Source organism: Physeter macrocephalus, chromosome 4 (genome assembly GCF_002837175.3).
Source record: "Physeter macrocephalus isolate SW-GA chromosome 4, ASM283717v5, whole genome shotgun sequence".
NCBI classification, from domain to species: domain Eukaryota; kingdom Metazoa; phylum Chordata; class Mammalia; order Artiodactyla; family Physeteridae; genus Physeter; species Physeter macrocephalus.
This window is the reverse complement of record NC_041217.1, coordinates 79682307-79701710: the sequence shown is the minus strand read 5'-3', so window position 1 is coordinate 79701710 and position 19404 is coordinate 79682307. Positions and strand designations below refer to the sequence as shown.

Below are 19404 nucleotides of genomic sequence, written 5' to 3'. Positions count from 1 at the left end.
CCGCAACGGGAGAGGCCACAACAGTGAGAGGCCCGCGTACCGCAAAAAAAAATAAAATAAAATAAAATAAATAATAATATAATTGGTAGAACACCCTAAAATATGAGGAACTTTCAAAAAGGCAGCCCCCTTTGTTCTGAAGTTTAATGTTTGTAAGGGAAATGGAACTTTGCAATATTTACGGTATTTTGCGTCATGTATACTTCTAGTCTCTTGACCAAAGTCGTATTTATTGCAATGTCTAGTTATGATTAGGAGTGGCAATATATATTTAAAAACAATGTCTACTCTGTATAAAAGGAATTGGCCCCTGCTCTAGCTGTCTGCACTCAGTGCATTAACAGAATAAATTGGTGTCAGAAAATATTTTCAGTTTTCTTGTTATGTTGACAGCAATTTGAGCTAGGTGCTAAAACAGGAAAGATAAGAGAATCAGTGATAGGACACATGGCATAAAAAGGGCTAGGTTGTAAACATTCTATCTAGATTCTTTCCCAGCCTCATTCTTCTCTTTCCCTCTTCTCTCCCCCCCAAACTCTATGACAGAGATTAGAGATTCTTTATTCTATCTATTGAACAAAGTAAACATAACCTACATCAAGGCACAACACTGTCCTGAAGCAGGACCAAAACATCTAAGCCACAGAGTTCTTGCTCACAAGCTTTTTAAGTAGATCTGTAGGTAAAAGCAAGGATGTAGGTGCTCTTGGTAAAGAGATGAAATTAATTTTTTGGCATTAATGTTTTTGAAAGAAATGGGATACATGTTCTCGTTAGCTTTCTCCAATTAGAGTTTCAGATAATCAAGTAATGTTTTACTTCTTTTCCTCCTAGGATGGAGCTCTGATAGCAACTGGCTCTGCTGACAGGAATGTGAAGATCTGGGGTCTGGACTTTGGGGACTGCCACAGGTCTCTCTTTGCACATGATGACAGGTAGTTGTCATCTTTTCAAAGACCTCCCGTTGAGTCACCTGTAGGTATCATTTCCCAGGAGCATCTGTGTCTATTATTTAGTGTTCTCAGATAGTCAGAAATTTAAAATTCTAAAATATAAATAGACACTCTAGATCTAGCTGTTCAAAAACTCTTTATGTGTATAAGACTCTTTTTAATGATGAGGAATTTGATGACATTTGAGTACTTCTCTCACTTTTCAGTGTGATGTACCTGAAGTTTGTACCCAAGTCTCACCTCTTCTTCACTGCTGGGAAAGACCATAAGATTAAGCAGTGGGATGCAGACAAATTTGAACACATACAAACTCTGGAGGTAACCTCTTGCCTGCTTTGCTTGCTCAGTACTTAAGAACTTCTTTTAAGATCAAGTGTTGATTTCCCACTAATGTAAGCAGTTAGCGGTCTATGAATAAGGTATTCTTACTCAGGATTTTTGTTTTTTGTCCTTTCTCTCCGCAGGGCCATCACCAGGAAATATGGTGCTTGGCTGTAAGCCCCAGTGGGGACTATATTGTATCATCGTCCCATGACAAATCTCTGAGACTTTGGGAGAGAACAAGGGAGCCTCTTATTCTTGAGGAAGAAAGGGAGATGGTAAGGAGTTCAGCCTTGGTTACAAATGTGCTGGTGGATGTCAGTAACTGACACGCTGTCTCAGCTCGAGTTTCCTGTCTAGTGCTGTCACACCTCAGTCAGTGCAAGTCCTTTGACCTCCAAAAGATGTTTCCAAGACTGCTGACACCACTTCGGCAGCCAAGCGGAGACAGAGATGCCATAAGGGGGTTGGATTGTGAAAGAAGCAGCTTCTCACTGTCTCATTTCACTTCACATAGGGGTCATGTTTTTTCTTTGAAATTAATTCATATCTATCTCTTGTCAGCAAAGGGAAGCAGAATATGAGGAGAGTGTGGCCAAAGAAGACCAACCAGTAGTAAGTAAATCTTTCGGGACCCTCAGACTGTGTTCTGTAATTATCTTATTGGAATTTACTGTAATTTCAAGAATTTCTAATGGGATTAGAATTGGGACTAGATGCCAAAATCACCTGCAGCTGATATGGGAAGGAATCTGTGTAGTCCTTCTTAATCCAGCTGTATATCCTGATTGTATGGGACAAATGATTGACCAGATTTGGTATTGAATTATTGTCGTTCTGGCTTTATTTTTTAAGGAGGCTTCAGGCAGTTGTTTCACTGTAAATCAAAAATCAGAAAAAATTTGAGAAATTGGTCATTCTCTTTAAACGTGTTGCAGAGCAGGGTATTCTTCAGATAATGCATATAACACATTTAACGTAGTGTCTGGCACTTACTAAGTACTCAGTTAATGGTAGCTGACAACACCATGTAACAGTCATCGTAACATAGTAATGTCTATTCTTTTCTGGATATAAGATTAATTTATTGGCTGTTTAACACCTGTCAATGAAATTGTTAAAGGATCTCTTTGTTCCTGGCAGGTTCCGGGAGAGACTCAAGGTGACAGTTACTTTACTGGAAAGAAAACTATTGAAACGGTCAAAGCAGTAAGTTGATACTAGAATGCAGTATCTCGTTTTTAATTTTTTTATTTCCAAAAAGTATTTTGTTAAAATCTAAAGAAAAACACAAAGGAAACAATTATAAGAAATAAAAACAGCATGTAATTGCCCTTTTTCTAGATTTGACCCTAAAATCACCAAATAAGTGTTAAGAGCCCCTATTCTAATCTCTTTACTTTATGGCAGTAGTTCTCAAAGTGGAGCCCCCAGACCAGAAGCATCAGCATCCCCTGAGAACTTGTTAGAAAAGGAAATTCCCAGGCCCTAGCCCAAACCTACTGAATCTGAATCACAGGGGTGGGGTGAGCAATAAGTGGGGGTATATTTGTTTGTTTGCTTTTTTGATTATAGACTGTTTTTTAAAATTGAAGTGTAGTTGATTTACAATGTTGTGTTAATTTTTGCTGTACAGCAAAGTAATTCAGTTATATATACATTCTTATAAATTCTTTTCCATTATGGTTTATCATAGGATACTGAATATAGTTCCCTGCACTATACAGTAGGACCTTGATGTTTATCCATTCCATATATAATAGCTTATATCTGCTAACCCCAACCTCCTACTCCATCCCTCCCCCAAAGCAGCCACAAGTCTGTTCTCTATGTCCATGAGTCTGTCTCTGTTTTGTAGATAGGTTCCTTTGTGTCATGTTTTAGATTCTACATATAAGTGATATCATATGGTATTTGTCTCTCTTTCTGACTTCATTTAGTATGATAATCTCTAGTTGCATCCATGTTGCTGCAAATGGCATATTGTGTTCTTTTTTTATGTTTCAGTAGTATTACATTGTACATTTGTACCACATCTTTTTTTTTCTTAAACATCTTTATTGGAGTATAATTGCTTTACAATGTTGTGTTAGTTTCTGCTGTATAACAAAGTGAATCAGCTATATGTTTACATATATCCCCATATCCCCTCCCTCTTGCATCTCCCTCCCACCTTCCCTATCCCACCCCTCTAGTGTACCACATCTTCTTTATCCATTCATCTGCTGATGGACATTTAGGTTGTTTCCATGTCTTGGCTATTGTGAATAGTGCTGCTATGAATATAAGCGTGCACGTATCTTTTTGGATTAGAGTTTTGTCTGGATACATGCGCAGGAGTGGGATTGATGGATCATATGGTAATTCTATTTTTAATTTCTTGAGGAACCTCCATACTGTTTTCCATAGTGGCTGTACCAACTTACATTTCCACCAACAGTGTAAGAGGGTTCCCTTTTCTTCACATCCTCTCCAACATTTGTTATTTGTAGAGTTTTTAATGTGGCCATTCTGACCACTGTGAGGTAGTACCTCATTGTAGTTTTGATTTGTATTTCTCTAATAATTAGCAGTGTTGAGCATTTTTTCATGTGCCTACTGGCCATCTGTATTTCTTTGGAGAAATGTCTGTTTAGATCTTCTGCCCATTTTTCAGTTGGGTTGTTTTTTTTTTGTTGTAGAGTTGTATGAACTGTTTGTATGTTTTGGAAATTAAGTCCTTGTCAGTCACATCATTCACAAATATTTTCTCCCATTCTGTAGGTTCTCTTTTTGTTTTTTTTATGGTTTCCTTTGCTGTGCAGAAGCTTGTAAGTTTGATTATGTCCCATTTAATTATCTTTGTTTTTATTTCTGTTGCCTTGGGAGACTGACCTAAGAAAACATTGGTACTATCTGTGTCAGAGAATGTTTTGTCTACGATCTCTTCTAGGAGTTTTATGGCTTATGTTTAAGTCTTTAAGCCATTTTGAGTTTATTTCTGTGTATGGTGAGAGGGTGTGTTCTAACTTCATCAATTTACATGCAGCTGTCCAGCTTTCCCAACACCACTTGCTGAAGAGACTGTCTTTTTCCCATTGTATGTTCTTGCCTCCTTTGTTGAAGGTTACTTGACATTAGGTGTGTGGGTTTATTTCTGAGCTCTCTATTCTGTTCCATTGATCCATATGTCTGTTTTTGTGCCAGTACCATGCTGTTTTGATTACTGTAGCTTTGTAGTATTGTCTGAAGCCTGGGAGGGTTATGCCTCTTGCTTTGTTCTTTTTCTTCAGGATTGCTTTGGCAATGCTGGGTCTTTTATGGTTCCATGTAAATTTTAGGATTATTTGTTCTAGTTTTGTGAAAAATGTCATGGGTAATTTGAGAGGGAGCTTGTTAAATCTGTAAATTGCCTTGGGTAGTATGCCCATTTTAACAGTATTAATTCTTCCAGTCCAAGAACATGGGATATCTTTCCATTTCTTTTTTTAAAAAATAAATTTATTTATTTATTTATTTATTTATTTCTGCCTGCATTGGGTCTTCATTGCTGCATGCAGGCTTTCTCTAGTTGTGGCGAGTGGGGGCTACTCTTCGTTGCAGTGCGCGGGCTCAGTAGTTGTGGCTTGCAGGCTCTAGAGCGTGGGCTCGGTAGTTGTGGCGCATGGGCTTAGTTGCTCCGCGGCATGTGGGATCTTCCTGGACCAGGGCTCGAACCCATGTGCCCTGTGTTGGCAGACAGATTCTTAACCACTGTGCCACCAGGAAAGTCCCTATCTTTCCATTTCATTGAATCATCTTCAATTTTCTTTATTAAGGTTTTATAGTTCTCAGTGTATAATTCTTTCACTTTCTTGGTCAGGTTTATTGCTAAGTATTTTATTTAGGGGTTGCGATTTTGAAAGGTATTTTGGGTTTTTTGGATGTAATGTTCTGAAAATATCAATTAAGTCTAACTGTTCTACTGTGTCATTTAAGATCTCTGTTGCCTTGATTTTCTGTCTAGAAGATCTGTCTGTTGATTTGAGTAGGGTTTTAAAGTCTCCTACTATTATATTGTCAGTTTTCCCTTTATGTATATTAGTATTTTCTTTTTATTTAAATTTATTTATTTTTATTTTTGGCTGCGTTGGGTCTTTGTTGCTGCACGTGGGCTTTCTCTAGTTGCAGCGAGTGGGGGCTACTCATCGTTGCGGTGCGTGGGCTCATTGCGGTAGCTTCTCTTTGTTGTGGAGTACAGGCTCTAGGTGCACAGGCTTCAGTAGTTGTGGCACGTAGGCTCAGTAGTTGTGGCTCACAGGCTCTAGAGCGCAGGCTCAGTAGTGGCACATGGTCTTAGTTGCTCCGCGGCATGTGGGATCTTCCCGGACCAGCGCTCGAACTTGTGTCCCCTGCATTGGCAGGCGGACTCTTAACCACTGCATCACCAGGGAAGTCCCTGTATATTAGTATTTGTTTTATGTATTTGTGTGCTCCCATATTGGGTGCATATATGTTGATGAGTGTAAACTCCTCTTATTATACTGATCCTTTTATTATTATAGAGTGTCCTTTATCTTTCTTCATGGGCTTTGTTTTAAAGTCTGTTTTGTCCAATATGAGTATTGCAACCCAAGCTTTCTTGTCATTTCTGTTTGCATGCAATATCTTTTTACATCCCCTCCCTTTCAATATTTCGTCTTTGTCCCTTTTTCTTTTTCCTTTTGTGGTTTGATAATTTTCTTTCATATTATGTTCTCTTCTTTTTGGTTTTTGTGAATCTATTGTATGTTTTTCATTTGTAGTTATCCTGTTTTTCAAGTATGTTAACCCCATCCTATATCTACTTGCCTTAGACTGGTAGTCATATAGGCTCAAACACATTCTAGGAAATGAAAAAAAGAAAAATCTACCTTTTCTTACTCTCCTCACCCACATTTTTTGATTTTGATGTCCTGTTTTTTGTTTGTTTGTTTGTTTTTTTGTGGTACGCGGGCCTCTCACTGCTGTGGTCTCTCCCGTTGTGGAGCCTGTGCTCCGGACACACAGGCTCAGCGGCCATGGCTCACGGGCCCGGCCGCTCCGCGGCATGTGGGATCCTCCCGGACTGGGGCACGAACCCGTTTCCCCTGCATCAACAGGCGGATTTTCAACCACTGCGCCACCAAGGAAGCCCTGTTTTTTTTTTTTTTGCAGTACGTGGGCCTCTAACTGCTGTGGCCTCTCCTGTTGCGGAGCACAGGCTCTGGACGTGCAGGCTCAGCGGCCATGGCCCACGGGCCCAGCCGCTCCGTGGCATGCAGGATCTTCCCGGACTGGGGCACAAACCCGTGTCCCCTGCAATGGCAGGCGGACTCTCATCCACTGTGCCACCAGGGAAGCCCTTGATGTCCTGTTTTACATCTTCATGTTCATGCTTTTGCTGTTCATTGTGGTATCATCACGTTCACAAAAATTTTAATTTTTTTTTTAATCTGTGTACTGGCTTATTTATGTGAGTTGCTTTCCAATTGTGACTTTTCTCTTTCCTATACTTCCTACTTTTCTGCTTAGAGAGGACATTTCAGTATGTGCTTTAGGATAGGTTTAGAATTGCTATATTCTTTTAGTTTTTGCTTGTCTGAGAAATTCTTTATCCCTCCTTCTATTCTAAATGATAATCTTGCTGGCTAGAGTATCCTCGGGTGCACATTCTTCCCTTTCAGGACTTTGCATATATCTTGCTACTCCCTTCTGGCCTGCAGTGTTTCTGTAGAGAAATCTTCTGATAGCCTTATGGGGGTTCCCTTGTAATTAACTGTTTTTTTCTTGCTGCCTTGAGAATCCTCTCTTCATCTTTAACTTGTGCCTTTTTAATTATAATATGTCTTGGTGTAGGTCTGTTCGGGTTTAACTTGTTTGGGACCCTCTGTGCTCCCTGTACCTGCTTTATCTGTTTCTTTCTTTAGGTTTGGGAAGTTTTCAGCCATAATTTTTCAAATACATTTTCAATCCCCTTTTCTCTTCCCCTTCTGGAATCCCGATTATGTGTAGATTGGTACACTTTATATTATCCCATAGGTCTCTTATATTGCTTTCATTTTTTCTCATTTGGCTTTCTGTCTGCTGTCCTGATGGGTGATTTCCATCATTCTATCTTCCAGGTCACTTATTTGTTCTGCATTATTTATTCTGCTGTTCATTGCCTGTAGTTCAGTTTTTGTCTCGACAAATGAATTTTCTAATTTTTCTTGGTTCCTCTTTACTGTTTCTAGTTCCTTTTTATAGTACTCTGCATTTCTGTTGATAGCCTTTCTTAATTTCTTCAGTATTTTCATTATCTCCTTTTTGAAATCAGCGTCTGTTAGACTGAAGAGGTCTATCTAATGTGGTCTTGGAGGGCTGTTTATATGTGGGAGCATCCCTGTGTAACCTGCGTGGGTTTAATATTTTTGGTGCAAGGGCTGATTTTCGTATGAATGCCTGTTGCCTCTTTTCTCAGCGTGTGCTGGCCATTATCCCCTTAATAGACGGTGTGCAGATGCAGTGGCTGGTGCCTGGTCGTGGGGTTCTCAGCAGCAGTGGTGGCTCATGTGTGTCCCCGGAGCACATGATGGGAGCGGAGGCGGCTCATGATCAGTCGTGGAGCTCATGTAGGCAGTGTCCTGCCGCCCGAGAGCTCGCTCAGGGAAAACAGCTGCAGGGTGGCTCCCGCGCCTCCCCTCGCACACTGCCCACACAACAGCACCTCTCCAAAGCCCAAGTTTCCACACCCAGCCGTTGCCCGTACCGGCAGACGTGCCTCTCAGGCTGGGGAGTGTAGAGCGGTTGCACTGACCTTCTGTGCAGGTCTCTATTCTAGCTGCTGCAGATCGGTTGCTGTTTTCTCCCCCAAGGCTCAAGCTCTCCCTCTGTCCTGGCTGATCTCCCTGCCGGTGAGGAGACTTCCCAGGGTGCAGGAACCTTTCTTGTTTCACAGCTCCCTGCCTGGGGTGCAGGTCCCAACCCGATTACTTCCTTCCTTTCTTTTTTTTTGTTTCTTTAACTTTTGTCCTACCTGGTTACATGGAGATTTTCTTGCCCTTTCAGGGGTCTGAGGTCTTCTGCCAGCATTCAGTACACATTCTGTGAGAACTGTTCGACATGTAGATATGTTTTTGATGTATTTGTGGGAGGAGGTGCGCTTCACATCCTTCTAGTCTGCTATCTTGATTGCTCTTCTGTATCTCATTTTTAAATAGTATCCCAACCAGATAGGCCTTTTGTGGCAAAAAGTTGCTGAAATTTATAGATGAAAATCATAACCTCTGTTTTCCTCCCTTGTAACCAAGGACAGAAGTAGTGCTGAATCTGTTGGATCAGTGCCTGGTTTCTAGAAAGGAAGGTTTGATTTCCTGAAAGTGGCACCTCTCAGGTGTTCCTGGGAGTTGCCCTACTCAGTGTGTCCACTTGTAGTCTCACCTGAATCCATGACCCAGTCTCCTTGTAAATTAAAAAAGAAAAATCAGGGACTTCCCTCTGGCGCAGTGGTTAAGAATCTGCCTGCCATTGTAGAGGACACGGGTTCAATCCCTGGTCTGGGAAGATCCCACGTGCTATGGAGCAACTAAGCCCGTGCACCACGACTACTGAGCCTGCGCTCTAGAGCCCATGAGCCACAACTGCTGAACCCACGTGCTGCAACTACTGAAGCCTGCGTGCTCTAGGGCCTGCATGCTGCAACTACTGAGCCCACACACCTAGAACCTGTGCTCCGCAACAAGAGAAGCCACCGCAATGAGAAGCCTGCGTACCGCAACGAAGAGTAGCCCCCGCTCGCTGCAACTAGAGAAAGCCAGTGTGCAGCAATGAAGACCTAACACAGCCAAAAATAAGTAAAATAAAAAAAAAAAAAAACCCAAAGACATCTTTGAATACTGTTTGGCACACTATTGGCACATCTTTATTAAACTGATTCAAGCAATTTCATTTAGTAACTTTTTGTCAGGCCTTCCATTTGCACTGTTGTGGGATGGTGAGTTTGTTGTGATGACTTCTGTCCTTTGCCATCATCTGTGTAGGCTGAGAGGATCATGGAGGCTATTGAGCTATACCGAGAAGAAACTGCAAAAATGAGAGAACACAAAGCCATTTGTAAAGCTGCAGGGAAAGAGGTAAGACAGTCCATTAAGTTATGGTCTGAGAAACATTTATAAATGGAGACAATTCCTGAGGAAAAAAACATCATTTGGGGATTTATTAACTCAGATCAGGAAATGAGATAAATGTAGTAGAATCTTTTCTAATTCAAACGTTAGAAAGAAGGAATTGAGAAGCTTTGTCTTAATAAAAAGCCAAGGATAGTTAATTTGAGATCATGGTGATTATTGTATTGAGTTAAAAACTCAGATTCCTGCTTTCGTTTGGGAGGCAGGGTAAACATTTCGGATTTCTAGATGAAATGTATTGCCCAGACTCATTCATAAATAAGCACTATTGAAACTAAAAGTTATTATTAAATAATTTAATAATTCTTTAGGGTCAGTTTTTAGGGTCTCTTTTCAAAAGTGTAAAATATTGTTATGACCCTGCCTGTGATAAGCACTATCAAAGGCTTGTTTTTTAATGACTTGATTTAATAATTTCTTCATAGGTTCCTCTTCCCATCAACCCCATCCTGATGGCGTATGGCAGTATCTCTGTGAGTAGACTAATGGTTTCCCTTTGCTTATTCTAAGGTTACTTTCAGGCACAAAAGAGGAAGTGAAGAGGCTTTATGATTTTGGAATAGACATATTGGGAAATACTTCGTCATTAAAAATCTCTTGAATGCTGGAATTCTCTAAGACATTTTGTATTTCAAAAGGACCATTTTAGTGTAACTTCAGGTTATCCTTTCTGGTTGGACTGGACTGGCATTCCTTTTTTAGTGCTTATTTATGTTTAGTATCCACAGCCCTCTGAAGATTCTGTTCATTGAAGCTGAAGTTTTTGGAGGAAAAGTTGATATAAATTAGATAAAGAAGACAGAGGGAGAATACTGGGACAATGTATGCTTTTAGTGATCTTTAATTACTCAATACTTTACTTGCATGTTTCATTCATCATAATAGTAATGTGAGTCAGTGTGTCTTCATTTTATAGATAGGAGACTGTTCTGACTTATAGATTGAAGAGAACATAGTTGATAAGTGGAAGAGCTGGATTGTGAACCCAGATCTGACTCAGTCTAAGCCCGTGCATGTAGTGCCATTATTAGAACAGTTTCTCATAGAAGGAGACATATCCCTGGTTTTTAGGAGATGGAAATTATGGAGCTTCAGTTAAGAAATCAAGAGTATCACTAATGCTGTCACACTTCCTTTATAGCCTTCAGCTTACGTGTTGGAGATTTTTAAAGGAATCAAGTCAAGGTGAGTGCCGGTGCACAGTTATTACAGCTCATACCATTTACCGAACATGAGATAAACAGACATTATAATTGATGGTTATCTTCTTTAGAGGTTTAACTATGTTAAAATTTTGATGGAAAATAATTCATTATAATGTTCTTTTTGAACTAGAAGTTTCCTCCTAAAATATGAAGGGAGATATTGAATACTTTTAAAAAGGACAAATGAAGGGCAGTGGTACTTTAATAGGTAATGAAATCATCTATAATTCAGTCACAGGTACCAACTGTTAACATTTTTTGTTGTATATTTCCTTTGGCTTATTTTCTGTGTACATACACAGTTGGAATCATATGTATACATTTTTATATCCTGTCCTTTTTCACAGAGTATTTCCCGAGCACTTGCTCACTTTAGTAATATTCTTCAAAAACACATCATTGAATTAGTTCAAAATATTCCATTGTACATATAGTTACTATTGGGTGGTGCATACGTGTTTCGCCGTTATCAATACTGCTTCAGTAAACACCTTTATATATAAATCTTTGTTGTCATCATTGATTATTTTTCTTAAGGGTCCTAGCAGTCTATTAACTAATCAATGCACATGAGCTTTTTAAAGGTTTATGTTGCTTAATTACTGTCAGAGTGCCTGTAATGACTTTTACCAGCTTTTAAAAAGTTCTTTGCTGGTTTGAGAGGCAAAAGATGGTACTGCATTATTTTCCTTTTTAATTAACAAAGTTAAAATTTTATTATATTTGTTGGCCATTTGTATTTTTTCCTGTGAATTTTTACTTTCCCTTTCTTGTGCTTTATAGTTGTTTCTCTTACCGGTTTTATAAGAATTTTTTTATATCTTTTGTCATTCATTTTTGGAATAATACTTGAGTTTGATCTGCTGAGAGTTATCATTTTTAATAACAAATCACAATATCTGAATATATCCCATACAAGAAACAAACAGGACCTATCTAAGAAAATGAAACTTTGCTAGAGAAATGTAAAAGAAAATTTAGAGTAATAGAGGTACGATGCATTCCTAGATGGGAAGATTCTGTGTTTTAAAGATTTGGTTTTTCTTAAACTAATGTATAGGTTTGTGATCCCAGTTGAAATCCTCTTGAGCATTCTAGTTGGAATTGATGAAATGATAATAGAACTAGCTCAAGAAAAGTAAAACAAACCAAAAAAAGAAGAGGGAGCTGTTCTCCCAGATTAAAAAACTGTAAAAATGCAAAATTAAAACAGTACAGGATTGTTGTCAGAATCAGTTATGAAAACAGACTCTAAAGCCCTGGAACACTCTATGATATAGAAGGACTCAATAAATGGTAAAAGAAGTATTATATAAAGATGGGATATACAACAAAAGGCTTTAAAGAAATTGGTTATCTGAAAGAAAAAAAGTTAGATTCTCCTACCCTGCCATGGACCAGAATGCATCAAGTAGGTTAAAATACTAAATATAAAAAACCAAAACGTTGAAAAGAGAGAACCATTCATAATACAGATGTATGTTTAACTCTGGATGGGTAAGATCTACTCAAGTATAAAAGTAGAAGAAAAAGTAGGAGAGGAAAATATGTTTAAATTGACCATGTTAAGAAACGTGGCATTTTTAATGTTTATTTTTTCCTCCTCAGTGAGCTGGAAGAATCTCTGCTTGTGCTGCCTTTCTCTTACGTCCCAGACATTCTTAAGCTCTTTAATGAATTCATCCAGCTGGGCTCTGATGTTGAACTTCTATGTAGGTGCCTCTTCTTTCTCCTCAGGTAACGTCCTTTCCAAAAGAATATCATGTCTTATCTGCATAACTGCTCCAGTAGTGCCTCACCTGAAGCTGTCCATGCTTTGGGATTAAGAAATGTGATGTTTCCGTTTCAGAGACTGTTGGGAATTTCAGTGCTTCCTGACATAATTCTTATCCTTTGGAATCAGTCTTGCTCATAAAATGCAGATAGTGATGACCCAACTCTTTAAGTAGCATGAGGTACTATGTTGCTAAGGATGCTCAGGCAGGCGGAGGTCTCCAGGGTACAGTCTAAGGTAGCAGCTCTGGTTCTAGTCAGTTTGCTGAAAGCCCATCTCTGAATGGCCAGTCTGCCTCAGTGTTTCTTTTTGACTATTGAGTTTAAACTAAATGGTTTTGTTGTCATAACAGCATTTTAAGGAGTAGTCAGTTTATTTCCCAGGTCTCTACAAGTACTAATGGAAGAATCGGGGCATATTTGGGGGGAACTAAGAAACGTAAAATGTTCATTAGATTATATTCTTAAATAGGAAGAATTCTTATTAATATGTAACAGAGGGAAAATATATTTACAAAGGTGTAATATATTCTTATCTCCCACTCTGTCCCCCAGTCTCAAGCTGTTATATCAGAGGACAGGAATAGAGGCAAATTTGAACATTCCTTAAAATGCTATTAGGAAAACAGAAACTGCTCAGCCAATACCAAATAGTTAAAAAGAAGAAAACAGGTGTATTTGGTGAATTGGCCTTTTTTCATGATCATTAACCCTTCATTCCTTTATTTCTTTCAGGATAGTAGCAAATGAAGAACAATGAATGTTTATGTTATTCTGTTGTCATATTTACAGTTTATTTTTTAATTGCTATGGCATATGTGCTACTGAATCGGGGTTACTGATTCTAAGAGAAACACAGTGAATATTCCTAGCATATTGGGGTGGTAGATGGGTGCTACCTCGCAGGTAGATATGGAAGGTCACAACTGAGGGTGAGGGTGAATGGAGGTTAAAGGAGCATTGAATCATCAAGGGCATCTTGGTACTCTAGGTCAGAGTTTGATCATCTCTTTTTTTGGCTGAAATATTAATAAATCTTTGAGTTAGCAATTCTTAGAAGGCTCATTTTCCTCTGATCTTTCCATAGAATGCCGTTGTCAAAATCTGTGGCCGCCTGGTAGATTGTAAAGAGTCAGCTTTGCAAATGAGTTGAATGTTAGGATAGTATTTTTAAAATTGTTATTGGATAGAACTGAATAGTAGGAAGAAACTTCTTTAGTTTTTTTTCCTAGAAGTATTTCTGTATTCCCATAATCGGCGTTTTTTTGGACATTTTGTCTGTTTGCTAGTTCTAGAAGGGATAGGTAGAGCTAGAACCACTATCCTTCTTTGTGACATGCCTGGTTTTATTTTTGTTAGGATTCACTTTGGCCAGATCACTAGCAACCAAATGCTTGTGCCAGTGATTGAAAAATTAAAGGAAACAACTATTTCAAAAGTCAGCCAAGTCCGGGTAAGTATCTTTGTAGAGACAGAGCAAGGAGGGGAAAATTCTAGTGTGTATGTTACTTACAAGTAGCATAGTGTGCTGTGCCCTGTCTTTGGTGATATTGACCTGACATGCATGTATATTTAAGAGGAGGTTTTTGTTGGAGTTAGTAGACATAAAGAAAAAAAAAAACAAACAAGGAAAAACCTTAGGGAAGGATGAGTAACAACACATGAAGCTTTGGTTCCCCTGACTCACATATGCTGCGATATTGAACTGAATTGAAAGGAAGTTTATTTAATCTCTCTTGTATTCTTTCTTAGGATGTTATCGGCTTCAACATGGCAGGTCTTGATTATCTCAAGAGGGAATGTGAGGCAAAAAGTGAAGTTATGTTTTTTGCTGATGCTACCAGCCACTTGGAAGAAAAGAAGAGGAAAAAGAAAAAGAGGGAGAAACTGATTTTAACATTGACTTAGAACTGAAATGTGGTGCCTTTTTCAACTTTTTTTTGAAAAGGACTTCCAAACTAAGCAGCAGTAGAGTTGGTGTAATCTTTGAAATAAATAAGAGGTTATCATGTTGCAAAAGAAAGATCATAGGATGTGTTTCCTAACTTTGCCTGAGGGAATTCCAACATAGCAGTATTGGCTCCATTTCTTGGACTGAAACACAGACTAGTTTAAAATCTGTGCTCTGAATGGCAAGCCCTGCAGGAGTTGTTCCCTTTATATTCTAGCAGGAAGCAAAGAACTTTTTTAAAATTAAGCATTTGTTTCACTAGAGTTGAAATTAACATTTCAGAAGTTTTCCTTATTTCTTTTATGTCAGAAGATTTGTTGGGTAATTTGTTGCCTCTCTGTATTAGGTTTTACTGCCTGCTGAGACAATCAGGTATGTAACTGATTGCCCTCTGCCCATAAATGCAGAGTCTTGGACTTACAGAGCTGAAAGGGACCATAAAAGTTATCTAGAACAGCCTCTTTAAATTTAACCTCTTGCAGGTTGTTTAATCTGTGTATAAAAAGCTCCTAATTGCTGTTTATACTTCTCTAAGTAGTTGTTTCTAATTAAAGAGTAGTCAAGCAGAGATGCCTTGCTGTGCTTTCTGGGTGATTAATACAGTGTGTGTGGGGGGGGTGTAGGGATTTGGGGAGGTGGGAATGTTTTAGGAAAGGAAATTGACACATACCTTTGGGACTAGGCTTTTCTTTGTGGGAAGTTTTTAAATCACTAATTCGATCTCCTTGTTACAGATCTGTGCAGATTTCCCATATCTTCTTGAGTGTAGTTTGTATGTTTCTATGAATTTGTCCTTTCATCTACCTTACTATTTGTAGTGCTACCATTTTCTTGCCAGTCTCAGAGCTGCAGTTCTTATCTGTCCCAAACCACAAGTCTATTATTGTTCCTAAGCATAACACAGTTACTGAAGTAAGGAATTGAGCATTAGTATTTTTTGAACAGAATGAGAGTAAAAAAGAATCTAGGCATAGAGTTCCTGAGGCTTAACTATGGAAAGGCAAGAGAATAGAAAGTATGGTGAATTCTAGGTGCTTTCCAGTCTGAAGAATCAACCTTTTTAGGCAGTTATTCCTGCCACCAAGGAGAGGAGTTACTTAATTCTCTCATCATACCTTGATGAGAGCAAAGGTTGTTTGTGCTTCTTGGAGTTGTTCATTGAAACAGAAAGAAATTGAAACATTTTCGATGGTTTGCAAACCAAAACAGGTTCCAGGTGGGTACTCTAGATGTATATGTCATTAAAAATTGTTTTTAAAGTGCTGCTTTCTTATAATTTTGCAGCTATTTAAGGTTGATCAGAATGACAGTACTAGGGGATTTAAAGGTGCTTCCATCTGATGTTACACTAATCAAAGAGAAGGGGAACTTACCTCAGATAAAGTGAAATGTACAGTAAGTAACTGACCTATATAGCTTTTGGTCAAAGTATTTGAAACTTCTTACCTAAAAGTTTGAGGTTAACAGGTGAGTTTAAAAAAAAATTCTAAGTCAAGCTAATTTGCAGTCATTAAGTCAGCATTTATTGGTTTAGCCAGCCATTGGCTACATACAGTCCTTTGTACTGAAACCATTTAATGAATAATCGCTTGCAAATGATGCATTGTTACCTATGGAAGCCTGTAATGCCATAAAGAGGAGGCTCATGAATGGTTTATTAGGAGTATACCATCTAAGCTTAACTGAAAATAGAAATAAATAAATCTCCATATGTATATATTTATTTCAAATAAGCTTAGATGGTATACTCTAATAAGTATATGCTTAACAATTTGAGATTCCCTGGTTAGAAGTTAGGTGCTTAGTGTAGTAATTGTATTAATTAAAGTGTTTCTCTGTGACAGGTATCATAAGTCATATCTCATCCCAAAGAAGTCTAGCAGAGCATCTAGGACAGTGACCAAGGAGACTGGTGTCTGTCACTGGCATCTAGGGTTCCACTCACCTGTCCATCAGTGCAGCCTTTCCAGGCCAGACCAGGCAGGAGCTTAGGAGGAAGCCACCTGGCCTACAAACAATATCTACAATCCATCCCCTTTCCTCAGTGCAGCCTTTCCAGGCCAGACCAGGCAGGAGCTTAGGAGGAAGCCACCTGGCCTACAAACAATATCTACAATCCATCCCCTTTCCTCATAATCTAAGAGCCTTAGTTTTGAGATAGGACTAAGGCTCTTAAGGATAACATCACCTTATATTCTACGTCCTATCTCTTTATTTCTGAGGTTGTGAGATGGGAGCAGCTCTGATGTGTACCACAGTAACTGGCCCGATCCTTGTTAGGGCCAAGTGCTAGCCGCCCTTGTATAGTCCCTACACCTCCCCAAGCGTAGGCTGGACCTAGTGACCTGTTCTAAAGAAGAGAATACAACAAATGTAATAGGATATCTCTTCCAAGGTTAGGTTATAAAACCCTGAATTCTGCCTTGCTCGTGCTCTCTCAGGTCTTCTTGATCGCTCTGGTAAACACAAGCTGCCATGTTGTGAGATGCCCTGAGGGTAATGTCCAGACAACAGCCAGTGAGGGACTGAGGTCCTCAGTCTAACTAACAGCCTGTAAGAAGCTGCATTCTGCTGACTGCTTGAGTGAGCTGAAAGCAGGTTCACCCCTAGTTAAGCCAGAGTACCCAACAGCTCTATGCCTGAATTCCTGACCCACACAAGCTATGAGATCATAATGTCTATTGCTTTAAGCTTACTGAGTTTTGGGGTAATTTGTTATGTAGCAATAGATAACTAATACAGCTTCTGTAGAGCAAATTGCCTAACCTGGTTATGTTTCAGATTACTCATCTACAAAATGGCATGATGCTACCTACACTGAAGTTATAAAGTACTTACCACTGGCTCAGAGTAAACACAGAATATGTTACTTTTACTGTGTGAGACATACAAGGTATAAACCTATAGAATGATTCCAATATATACATAGATAAGATTGGAAAGAAATGGACTAAAATGTTATCTGTCAGATATTACAAAGAATCTTTACAATATATGTCTGAGTAAGTACCTCGGGCATCTTTTAATCTCATTAACTCTGATAATATGAACAAAGAGGCATCAAGACAACATCACTTGACATTTCTTCTATTAGGTGCATTCATGTTATTAATATGAGTAAGTACCTCGGGCATCTTTTAATCTCATTAACTCTGATAATATGAACAAAGAGGCATCAAGACAACATCACTTGACATTTCTTCTATTAGGTGCATTCATGTTATTACTTTTTTTTTTTTTTTTTTGAGTGCTTATTCATTCTTTACTTATTTCCAAACCTTCCCAGGGTTGAAAAGTTATTTATTCAGCTATGGGGCAGTTTAATCTCTAGTTGGCTTAGGTTACTGGATCAGTAATTCATACTCATGTTACAGTCACCATGGTAGACAGGCTAAGGAAATAGTCCTACTTACTGGTCAAGATTTTGAGACTACAGAGGAGACACAGGGACTAAATTCACCCAAGTCATTCTTTCTGAAGCATATAAGGATATGTTTAGTCCTTTTTAAAAACTATTTCCTATGTCAATAGGGGACTCCAAGATCATACCTCTTCCAATTGTTTCATGTGATTTGGGTAACAGGAATCCTATATTTGCACTCAGATTTCAGTTAACTTCTCTGAATTCTTGATTGAGTTCTGAACTTCTTTAGCAATGAGTCACAATTTTGAAGCATGTCATTACTTTTGATAGATTGGTGCCAACAGACATTATGAATATTTGAAAGCTCTTCTGTAGTTTTCAGAATTGTCTAGCTAGAGTTTCAAACTTTACCACTACTTAGTTTAAGATAACTTCTGAAGGCATGGACTAGAACCGAGATAAATCACATCTTAATCAGTGGTTCCCAAAGTATATTCCAAGACACCTAGGGGTCTGAAGACTCTTTCGAGGAGTCCACAAGGTCAAAAATATTTCAAAACAATAAATTTAATAGTGTCCTCCAGAAATTCATGTCCACCCAGAAACTATGAATGTGATCTTATTTGGAATTTGGGTCTCTACAAATATAATTAGTTAAGATTAGGTCCTTCTAGATAAGATTAAATCCAATGATTTGCTTTTATAAGAATGCCATGCGATGGACAGCTACATATAAAAGAATGAAATTAGAACATTCTCTAACACCATACCCAAAAATAAACTCAAAATGGATCAAAGACCTAAATGTAAGGCCGGACACTATAAAACTCTTAGGGGAAAATAGAGAACACCCTTTGACATAAATCTCAGCAATATCTTTTTGGATCCACCTCATAGAGTAAGGAAAATAAAAAAAATAAACATGGGACCTAATTAAAGCTTTTGCACAACAAAGGAAACCATAAACAAAATGAAGAGACAGCCCTCAGAATGGGAGAAAATAACTGCAAACGAAGGAACCAACAAGGGATTAATCTCTAAACTATACAAACAGCTCATGCAGCTCTACGTTAAAAAACAAAACAAGAGGCACATGAAAAGATGCTCAACATCACTAATTATCAGAGCAATGCAAATCAAAACTACAATGAGGTACTACCTCACATCGGTCAGAATGTCCGTCAAAAAGTCTACACACAAATGCTGGAGAGGGTGTGGAGAAAAGGGAACCCTCCTACACTGTTGGTACCACCACTATGGAGAACAGTATGGAGGTTCCTTAAAAAACTAAAAATAGGGCTTCCCTGGTGGCACAGTGGTTGAGAGTCTGCCTGCCGATGCAGGGGACACAGGTTCGTGCCCCGGTCTGGGAAGATCCCACATGCCGCGGAGCGGCTGGGCCCGTGAGCCATCGCCACTGAGCCTGCACGTCCAGAGCCTGTGCTCCGCAACGGGAGAGGCCACAACAGTGAGAGGCCCACATACAGCAAAAAAAACAACAACACAAAAAAACCTAAAAATAGAACTACGATATGATCCAGTAATCCCACTCCCGGGCATATATCTGGAGAAAACCATAATTCAAAAAGATACATGCACCCCAAGGTACTACCTCACATCGGTCAGAATGTCCATCAAAAAGTCTACACACAAATGCTGGAGAGGGTGTGGAGAAAAGGGAACCCTCCTACAC

At 38.9% G+C, this 19404-nt stretch overlaps 2 protein-coding genes across 4 annotated transcripts in view; one reads left to right on the top strand and one right to left on the bottom strand.

Annotated features, from left to right (window-relative positions):
* WDR3 (WD repeat domain 3) overlaps positions 1-14932 on the top strand; it is a 39307-nt gene extending 24375 nt beyond the window's left edge. For all 3 annotated transcript variants that reach the window (XM_028488956.2, XM_007123751.4, XM_007123752.4), the window contains 11 exons: positions 835-935; positions 1160-1271; positions 1418-1552; positions 1839-1889; positions 2418-2483; positions 9272-9364; positions 9844-9891; positions 10560-10603; positions 12232-12360; positions 13756-13849; positions 14149-14932. In XM_028488956.2, coding sequence (XP_028344757.1) covers positions 835-935; positions 1160-1271; positions 1418-1552; positions 1839-1889; positions 2418-2483; positions 9272-9364; positions 9844-9891; positions 10560-10603; positions 12232-12360; positions 13756-13849; positions 14149-14304 — 1029 coding nt within the window. In that variant the 3' untranslated portion in view covers positions 14305-14932. The remainder of the gene's footprint in view (positions 1-834; positions 936-1159; positions 1272-1417; positions 1553-1838; positions 1890-2417; positions 2484-9271; positions 9365-9843; positions 9892-10559; positions 10604-12231; positions 12361-13755; positions 13850-14148) is intronic.
* The window catches only part of SPAG17 (sperm associated antigen 17), a 268877-nt gene continuing 252992 nt past the window's right edge, over positions 3520-19404 (bottom strand). Inside the window, exon 49 of the mRNA XM_028488958.2 lies at positions 3520-9314. The gene's annotated coding sequence lies outside the window, so the exon portion shown is untranslated. The remainder of the gene's footprint in view (positions 9315-19404) is intronic.